Here is a 10,994-nt window from a genome sequence, read left to right on the forward strand (position 1 = left end):
AACCCAAGTCCCTTTACATGCTAAGCATGTGCTGTACCACCGAGCCATATCCCCGCCCAAGTTTCTGCTCCTCCTTAACCAATACTCTCTGAGCTAGTGTGGTATTTCTCTGATTGTAGTGGGAGTTCTCAGCTAAGCTTTTCTCTTGTGCATGACTTTTAGGTTCTTTGGAGACTCATTCATTGTACAAGTGGAATCTCACTTTCCTTTAACATGAGCAATACACTCCTTCAGTTCCTAGCCCAGTCACCCAGACATCTAAAAATAACTCTAGCTTCTCCCCTCTGAATGCTTGTTTTTCTCTTCTTTTGCATTTTTAGCAGCAACTAACCAGTCCTTCTTTTACTACTTAGATTTCTCAGGTGGGAGTTATACCCTGAATGAGACAACATACATTTTCCAATAGTTTTGTTGAACTCTTTTTCTACCAGATTTGAGGTTACCTTCTTGAGAACAGATGGGGACCTATAGCACCCCAACAGTTCTCTCCAAAACTCTTTTCTCCTTCTCTACTCTCCTATGACTTAGTTTATGCAAACTCTCATAAGCTGCAAAAGGCAGATCATCAATGGGTTTATGCTATCTTTTTTTTTTTTTCAAGTTCTCCATACTGTTCTTAGAAATGTAGTATTGATGGTCCTCATGCCTCAGCTAGAAGTGAGACAATACCCGGGACATTTTAACATTTTTATAATATCTGGTTTTGATAGGAGTTATTAGTTTAAAAAATTATAACAGCATTTTCTCTGTGTAATTATAATATAATTTAAAATATAATAAAATGTAAATAAATATTATATTCATAGTGTAATATCTGAATGTAATCATAATCTAAAAATCCAAATAGTAAGGCAGTTTTTCAAATTACATAATATAATGGAAACATTAAACACAGATATGTTTGTGCTATTTTCCCCCTTAAAAACTACTTAATAAATGTCTGACAGAATAGAGTCTACAATATAATATTTTATATTGCAAAATTGTTAGAATATTGCACAAGATCCAACATACCCTTAGAGGTTGAACAGGAATGAAGAACCAATAGGAGAGATAGAAATTACTTCCCAAAATATTAAGCCAAGAGGAATGCAAGATTTATCACAGGATCTTTAGGGAATAGACTGAGAAGGGGAATAGCTGGGTCAAATGGTGGTTCCATTCCCAGCTTTCCATCTCCATACTGCTTTCCAGATTGGCTGCACCAATTTGCAGTCCCACCAACAATGAACAAGTGTACCCTTTTCCCCACATCCTCGCCAGCACTTGTTGTTTGACTTCATAATGGCTGCCAATCTTACTGGAGTGAGATGGTATCTTAGGGTGGTTTTGATTTGCATTTCTCTGACTGCTAGGGATGGTGAGCATTTTTTCATGTACTGTTGATTGAGTGTATGTCCTCCTCTGAGAAGTGTCTGTTCATGTCTTTGGCCCATTTGTTGATTGGGTTATTTGTTATCTTGTTGTCTAATTTTTTGAGTTCTTTGTATACTCTGGATATTAGGGCTCTATCTGAAGTGTGAGGAGTAAAGATTTGTTCCCAGGATGTAGGCTCCCTATTGCATGCTACAGGGACACTGCTACATCGATGTTCATAGCAGCACAATTCACAATAGCAAGACTGTGGAACCAACCTAGATGCCCTTCAATAGACGAATGGATAAAAAAAATGTGGCATTTATACACAATGGAGTATTACTCTGCATTAAGAAATGACAAAATCATAGAATTTGGAGGGAAATGGATGGCATTAGAGCAGATTATGCTAAGTGAAGCCAGCCAATCCCTAAAAAACAAATGCCAAATGTCTTCTTTGATATAAGGAGAGTAACTAAGAACAGAGTAGGGACGAAGAGCATGAGAAGAAGATTAACATTAAACAGGGACGAGAGGTGGGAGGGAAAGGGAGGGAGAAGGGAAATTGCATGGTAATGGAAGGAGACCCTCAGGGTTATACAAAATTACATACAAGAGGTAGCGAGGGGAAAGGGAAAAATAATACAAGGGGGAGATATGAACTGCAGTAGAGTGGGTAGAGAGAGAAGAGGGGAGGGGAGGGGAGGGGAGGGGGATAGTAAAGGATAGGAAAGGCAGCAGAATACAACAGACCCTAGTATGGCAATATATAAATCAATGGAAGTGTAACTGATGTGATTCTGCAATTTGTATACGGGGTAAAAATGGGAGTTCATAACCCACTTGAATCAAAGTGTGAAATATGATATATCAAGAACTATGTAATGTTTTGAACAACCAACAATAAAAAAAAATAAAAAAACAAAAAATAAAAAAATAAAAAAAATATTAAAAAAAAAGAATTCTATTACCTTTGTGCTTTCTTACATTGCAAAATATCTAGGACAAAGACACAAAATCTGGCTGCAACTTTTGATCTAAATAGATAAATTGTTTTAATAAAAACAATCACAAATCCAAAAAAAAAGATTTATCACAGGATGATGGAAAATAACAGCAGAAATCTATAGTGTACAGAGTTAAGGCTAAGATTACTTATAAAAACAGGTACTCATCATAAGGCATGTAGTTAGAAGGGTTTTCGAGGGAAAAGTTATCTTTGAGGAGATGTTATTCAGAGAAAGTCATTGTAAACTTATTTGTAATGAAAATATTAAGGTTTATAGAAAAACTCTGTTATGTTAAAAAGAAAAAAATCTATGACTATTTGATGGAGAAAATATTAAATCTGTGTACAAGCATGAAATATTATCTGGGACAATAAATTCTTTGGTCATATATTTGTAGTTAGTTTTAAAACATATGTCATTTGGTTGATTTCATTGTGTAATATGGGAATATAAACATTACTCTTCTTCAACTTCCACTCTGAGAAAAATAATAAATATTTCTATTTAATCATATATTTTAAATTTTAAAATTAGCTACTCATTTGCAAAGAAGATGTAATTGAGCTATTAAATATGTTTACAATGCCTCAAAAATTAAAACAAACAAGACAAAGAAAGCAAAGTTGGGTGGGAGGGGATATGTAGCCTACTTGGTAAACAAAAGGCATACCATTAATTTCATCATGGACTTAAAACTATAGATTTGACTTTAAACTTAAGAAAAGCCAAAAAAAGGGGGAAGTAGGCTGAATTATTAGATCATTTAACCTACAAATATAAACTAAAAAGTGACTAAGGAAAAAATATAATTATTCTTACTATTAAAAATAAATTAATCCCATGGATCCTTTTCCAGGAAACACTTTTGTAATATAAAATGGGTATCCATGCTGAAGTTAAGGTAAACACAATTTTATAAGTTTCTTATGCTTTCTTTGCATTTTTTTTTTTTAAATAACATCCTTGAAACACTGAGATCTATTTGGGAAAGACCTGTTGTCCTTCCCCTGTCCAGCCTGTATCCCAGGGGGCTGATCTCTATAGGATGAGCTACCAGGCTCTGAGTCAGCCTCCTGCTCTGATCAGTCAATGGGACAACTGCTAAGACCCTGAGCAGCAAAAGGAAAGGATATTCTATGGCTTTTCTTGACTTCTCTCTTTAGTATTGTCTCTACCTGAGGCTATATATCCCCTCTACTAGTATATGAAGGAAGTGTCAGCTCTACCAGTTCCTCCAGCTTTGGTATAAAAATGGCTTCATTTCTGGGCTGTGTCAGTATCCCATGTGCTATTTTTCATTTTTTTATCACTGATGGAATTATATCCATACTTTAAATATCCTTTACTTAAAATATTCAAGGAGTTTTCTGTTATGATGTTTGAATCATGACTGATAGAATAATCCATTATATGGCAATGGGATATCTTTTGACTCAATCCAATATAAACAATTTCATGTTGTGGACTAACAGGGAAAATATTATTATCTGCATATTATATTTCCAATGATGCTTAAGCAACAGAGAATAGGAGACATAGAAGTATGTAGGAAACACATTCTCTCTCACCAGTCACACATTATTTTTAGGTAGAAGATTAGAATTCATCAACATTAATACCCCTGATACTTCAGTACATGAATTAAACAATGCATCTTCAGTGGACAAGATTCCCAAAAATGCACACCTAGCCAGCATCTTGGCTATAATAAATCAATGTAAACCAGAAAAAAATATTCTGGGGAAGTAGTATCTCTCTATTCTACTTGTCTACAAATAATATAGATGATTCACCCAGGACAGTCCTTTTTCTGAAAATATGGAAAATGTATGTAGAAGGTCATATCCAGTTTTCCTATTCTAGTTCCTCATTTCACTAAATACGTAAACTAGGAAGCCCTTTACAACTTGACATAATAATAACAGGCATTTTCAAGTTATCTACAAGTTTTATGACATCAGTAAAGCTTTTCCCAAGAACTGAAATTTAAGGAACGAATGACAATAATTTCTTATTTAAAATCAACACATTTTGGCTAGAATGGTCACCTTAAATTGAGAGATAAGATTTTTAGAACTGTCTGTATGGAACATAGAATGTTTAAATAGAAAGTGTTCTGTTCATTGGAAAATTCAGGAACACAAGAGACTGAACACTATCACTGCACATTGGTAAGTGAAAATACTTACTTCAGCCCATAATGCAGATTTCTTTTTTTCAGATTCATTAAAAATTTCAATCACATGTCTAATGGCCTAGTTTTATTGCTATTATATCAGATAATATTTGCTTCCCAACTTGGCCTAACTGGGCTTCCCAAAAGAGAAAAAAACGCTTTGGCTAGAGTCTTTTAGTCCCCATGGTAGTTATGATCCTTATTATCAATTCATGAAACAGCATCATAAATTTGTATTACAGTACCATAAATCTGAAAATGGGTCACCCTCTACAAAATTTCTTTTCTGGATATGCTAACAAGTTATGTTTCTCAGTTTGTAAAACTGACTTAAATCATGGCAAGATTGCCAGTGCAATATCCCCTGTGGGACATCTTTCCCTGGAATTTCATCCCACCCAAATCCATTTCTTTTACACCTACCTGAAAGACTTCTTAATATCTTCTGCTTGGATTGTCTTGAGAATCTCTTGGTATAACTGAGAATCGATTGTTCCTGAGGTTGTGGCATCTGAAGGGCAATTTGTATGTGCATAATAACCTATCAAAATTCCAAAAATAAATAATATGGTGGCTGTGCAAAGTATTTTTAAAATGTGGCAGCGGTTGCTCTTTGGTGCAGACCTTCCATAATGGGCAACATAGTCAGATTCTTCCTGAAGTCTCTGGAACCTTCCTTTGGGTGAAGTTGCTGGTTGAATGGAACCAAGATTGAGGTCTGCAGTTTCTGAGTGCCCAAGGTTCTGATTCTCTGCAGTATCTAGCTGAAACTGGTCAAAACCAGGTTCTTCCAGTTCCTTCTCCATGTCCCACTCTAAATCAAGGGCAGTGGCTTGGAGGTCATCATTGTCTAAGTACTGTGAGTGTCCTGAAGCTCTTTGATCTGCATTGACCTTCTGATATGCCATCTTTTTATCTGTGAAAATAAGAAATATATTTTCTTAAAATAAGAACGCAATTTTTAAAACATTTACAAGGTGGGAAAAAAAAAGAAGAAACTCAATAAACCTTATTGGTATCCACAAAGTTTTACTGACCATAATAGAGGGGGAAAATTTTCCTTATAGAAATTCATATTTGAGATAACTGTTTAATAATGTATTGTTGTTAATGTACATATATGAAAGGAAAATTTTAAAAATGAAAGCAGAAGCTTCTTGGTGGAGAGGACATCAGAAAATATTTTTAAAATTACATACTTATACACAATTAACCTTTGAAATTCAGCAGAATAACAGAAGTCACAATGTACAACTGCACTGGAGGATAATTATTACAATGAAGGCAAAATTAAACTTACACATTTCAAAACAACTTTAAAAAATTAAAGGTCAAAACCAATAAAATGGTAACTTGTCTTAGGAGGAAAAAGTATAAAAGATGTTAGGATGATTACATTATCACAGCTGGTTTCAAAACCACAAATCTCAGATAAAAATACCTTCTTCAACAACTAAGGAGTACCAGCTCTACAAAAATAAAAGAAGCAGCCAGGCATGGTGGCATACACCCATAATCTCAGCTATTCTGAAGACTAAAAAAGGAAGATGCTGAGTTTGAGGCCAGCCTGGACATAATATGTATGTGCATAATAACTTAGCAAGTGCCTGTCTCAAAATAAAATTTAAAAAGGGCTAGGGATGTCATTCAGTGGTAGAGCTCTTGCTTAGCATGTGTGAGGCCCTGAGTTCCAATATCAGACCCAAAGCCAAAATAAAATAAACCATCAACAACAACAAAAAATGCATAAGAAGCAAAATATAATGCATTACATAGTCACAAACTACTAAAAGGAGTGAACATTTTTACAGCTACGAGGGAGCACTAAAATATCCCAAGGAATTAGTGACATGAATAAGCCTGGCTCAGTGAATATTAAATAAAAATCCAGTGTGGCAACAATCCAAAGTGGGAAGCCTTTTGCCAGCCTAGGAGAGTCTGATTTTATACCCTTACTACAGGAGTGGCAGACGGAGGTATTTTTCCCTTACACATTTTGGATGTCAGTTTGCCGCGTCTTACAGAGTGATATTAGGATAACTGGGCTAATTAACTGCAAGTGGTCTCCAGTCTGTATTCAATAACCCACTGGTGTATTATTGTTGCAGATTAAGAGCACTTATACTTAAATTTTCTCTGATAATACCAATATTAGATTTAGTATTAGATTTGTCACCCCAGCTGGACTCTAAGGTCCCTCACTATATTTCATGATTTTTCAACATATGCCACTGTGGTGGACAAAGAACAGAGCTCAACTGATAACTGATTATCTAATTGCCTTAGAGCCAGTGATCTCTAATGTAAAAGATGGAAACAAAGACTTCATCAGAGAAAGTGGCATTATGTACAGAATTATGGCTATACATAGTGCCACTTCTGGTACAGGGAGTTCCATATAATTCAAATGTTCTGAATTTCTAAGTTCAAAAACTAGTTATTAAATTTTGCAAAAGGAAATAATTGTACTTCTGACTAGAATTTTCAAATGCTACCCTATATTTTATTTTTTATTTTATTTTATTTATTAATTTATTTGTATTAGAGATTGAACCCAGAGGGGCTTAACCACTGAGCAACATCCCCAGTCCTTTTTATTTATTTTATTTTATTTTATTTTGAGGCAGGGTCTCACTAAGTTGCTGAGGACCTTGCTAAATTTCAGAGGCTGACTTTGAACTTGTTCCTGCCTCAGCCTCCTGAGCCTCTGGGATTACAGGTATGCACCACTACACCTGGCAATAGGCTACCCTATAATCAGGGATTCATTCTAACCCAGAGTTGGCTCAAAGATGTGTATCAGGTATTGGTAGAAGCATAATGACAAAGATAAACAGGTGCCTATCCCCAAAGTAGAGAACAATACAATCAGAGTCAAATACATAAAAAAAAAAGGAAGTCAAATAAATTATACACAGCTCCAGGGTAATTTAGGTGAGATTGATTCTGGTAGAAAATATGAGAAAGGATTCTTTAAGAAAGTGATCTTTTAGTGGTTTAGGGCAGGAGAAGAGCAATGTGAGAGGAAGGCATTGAGGTAAGGGAAAATTTACAAACAGAAGAAATGAGAATGGCTCACTTGGAAAACAGTGATATGCTAGGACTGAGGAGGAAGCACAGGGCCAGAGATAATGAGAGAAAGTTAGAAAAAGAAGACACCAGACAAAAGACTTAAGTTTTCTGTAACTCTTTGTCTGTATAATAGGCATGATAACAATATCAAACTCACGGACTTTATAGGATCATCATTAGGATTAGTTAGATAGTGAACCTAAGTCACTCACTGAATGCTGGATAGGGTATATGCAATAGAATCAAGATTTCTGGGATTGTTTGTTTGTTTGTTTGTTTGTTTATATTTGATACTGGGGATTGGACCCAGGAGCACACTGCCACTGAGTTACATCCCCAGCCCTTTTTATTTTGAGACAGGTTCTTACTAAGTTGCCTAGGCTGGCCTTAAACTCATAAGCATAACTACCCTCACCTGTTAACATTTCTGGTTTTAGAGGAGAAAATAACTGTCAAGGATTATCGGATATAGTAAGTGAATTAAATGACGCAGAAGAAAATATATAACTCTGTAAGACATTGTGCAGAAGGGAAAGAGGTTGCAAAATATTCACTCAGACACCTATAATTATTTAGATTTTTTTCTTCTTCTTTTACATTTATTCTATATATAGAAATGAAAATACTATATACTTTAAATGTTAGTATTTTTTGGTATGTATTAGAATAACATCAGATATGCTTTCACAAACTTTCTTTTTCCCTCCCTCATTCCATCCTGACTCCCTTGTTTTGAATTTTGTTTATGTTTGTTAGTTTTTGCTATTACTTTGTTTTCTTTGGCTTGTTTTTTCCATACCAGGTATGGTACCTATGGCCTCCCCACCCACTAGCTAGTGCTCTACCACAGAGCGACATCCCTAGCCCCTGACTCCAGAAAGTTCAGTATTTGAATTCCATGTTCTTTCACATCAGGACAAGCAGAGAAAGAGAATAACGCATGGATTTAGGGATAGTTATTCAAATAGGTTAAGTGATGGTTGATAGTAGAGAAAGAAACCAACTCATACTTCATTTAAAGAAACTTTTAACATAAAATACTATTTGGAGGTGGTAGAATAAAGGATTTCTAAAATCCATGATTTCAACTCTGTTTTGTTGCAAAAGAGGAAAGAGATTCAAAATTTAATAACTCTATTAGGATAAGACTGAGGAAAGTAATGTTTGGATACATACTTCTTAATGTGACTTCTGGTTTTATAAAAATATGGCTGCAAAGTTAGTAGTAAACTAATGTTAAATACATATGCACCAATTAATTTTAACATGTTTTAAAAACTTAAATTTCCTTCACTACAGATAAAAAACTTAGCCTAAATATCAATAAATTTGCTACTGTCTTGGCATGATACAATACTTACATTTTTAAACTTTCAGCTTATGTATTATTGATTAATTTACTCAGATATTATCTCAATGTAGTTATACAGAAGTCACTCTCTCTAAAGGCTTTTCTAAAACAAACAAACAAACAAACAAACCTGAACCGTAGCGAATGGTTTATGCTCAAGTAAGATGTAGTATATGCAATTTGCGAAGAAATGTGAGATTTCTAATTCTGACCTCCAATGCACATATTCAAAGTCATTTCTCAACAAATCATTTTAAAACCAGTTGTGATGAAGAGGCAGAGTTTTCATCTCTAGCTTGACAATAGGCATTTCATCACATGTACATCAGCAATTTAACGCTTTTCAAACATCAGACAGAGCCATAAATTAGAATGTAATGCAGATACAGATATTAACTCCTCACCATGATGGATATCTGCCTGACACCCTTACTACCACTTCTGGACTCATTACACATTAATAAATCTTTAATGTATTCTATATTCCAGGAGAGCACTATCTGGGTCAAAGGTAGATGAAGTCACTTGATGGTACAAAATCTAAAGTATTTCAGGAAATTATTGCCAAGGAAATTAGTATATGATAATGTATGCAATAGAGAATTTTGATAATTTACTTGGCAAAAAACAATTCAATATATTGTATTATGTCATTTAAATATGAGTACATAAAATTTATAAATATATATGTAAGTACAGATGTGTAAATATGTTACATATGTATAAATGTAGATGGTATAATATATATTACACCTTAGTAGTCTGCTTCTTTAACATTTTCTTCTCTTATGAAAAACATTATAGACTTCTTGCAAAACTCTAACTCACATATATTTACCCTAATAGATTGGTTTTACATTTATTATACATATATAATAAACCAATCACAAACAAAATGTGTACTAAACTACCAAATAAATAAAATTTTGGTGATAATTTCAAGTTGTCTGTTTGTTTGTTTTGCAGTAGTGTGAATCAAATCCATCAATATATTCAATTCTGAAGCATAAATCATCCCATGGGTCCCACAAAGAATGTATCATCTTTATAATACCTATGCCTTGTGAGAAAAGTATATGATATATCACATTTCTTTGAACCAGAACTCTCAAATTCCCAAGCAAAATTAAAATGTTATAAAAATAGATATATATTCAATATTTCTTAGATACAATCATATAATTATGTCATTAAAACTTCATATTTTTCCCTTACTGATGTACATGATTTATTTAAATTGTCATATTATTATAAGGCTTGTGATTAAAAACAATACATGTAGCAGATTTTAGAAAACACATACACACACACACACACACACAGTATATAAATCTTTCTCCAAAAAGATGTACTTTGGTATAGATAAGGTCATAGAAACCTGTGACATTTATTCTAATGGAAATATATATAACATCCTGACTTTCTATATTGTGACACTTGGTCTTTTTTAAATAATCTAATTTTTTATGAAAAACATAATATATTCTCCCAGTTTCCAACAGATATATTCTCTTAGATAAGAATTCTACCCACACAGGGCCACACTGAAGGCTAAAGTGTTTTTACAATTTAATATATTAAAATATTTACCTTTTATATACAATTATACCTCTAAAAGGAAAAATAAAGCAAATACAAGTTTAACTAAAATGTATTTTTCTAGACTGTGTCTAGTTTAGACAAATAAAAATGAATTTGCACCCATACAACACATATATTCATTTTTTTAAAAACAAATTGATGCTGCTTAATGCTATTTTCTTCACACATTCTAAATAAATGAAACTACATAAATTACATGAAAATAAAGGAAAATATACTAAGAGACTGAAATTTTTATATGTAAAATAATATCTAGTCTAACTTAGTGGCTGGCAAGTATTTTATATAATAAATACATCCTTAAATAAAAATTGTATTTAATAAGTTAAATATTATTAATGCCTCTTAGGGATATGATTGTAGCTCTAGTTCTTTCTTGATCGTCAATTATGAGGAAATTTACTACATGATTGCTCTGACTTTATAA

General features: G+C 33.5%; 1 protein-coding gene across 1 annotated transcript in view; it reads right to left on the minus strand.

The window, feature by feature from the left end:
- Naaladl2 (N-acetylated alpha-linked acidic dipeptidase like 2) overlaps positions 1 to 6,040 on the minus strand; it is a 645,091-nt gene extending 639,051 nt beyond the window's left edge. The window contains exons 1-2 of the mRNA XM_076867047.2: positions 6,007 to 6,040; positions 4,966 to 5,458 (exon numbers count right to left, since the gene is read on the minus strand). Coding sequence (XP_076723162.2) covers positions 4,966 to 5,458; positions 6,007 to 6,040 — 527 coding nt within the window. The remainder of the gene's footprint in view (positions 1 to 4,965; positions 5,459 to 6,006) is intronic.
- Positions 6,041 to 10,994: the final 4,954 nt, after the last annotated feature.

This window comes from Callospermophilus lateralis, chromosome 10 (genome assembly GCF_048772815.1).
Source record: "Callospermophilus lateralis isolate mCalLat2 chromosome 10, mCalLat2.hap1, whole genome shotgun sequence".
Classification (NCBI taxonomy): Eukaryota; Metazoa; Chordata; class Mammalia; order Rodentia; family Sciuridae; genus Callospermophilus; species Callospermophilus lateralis.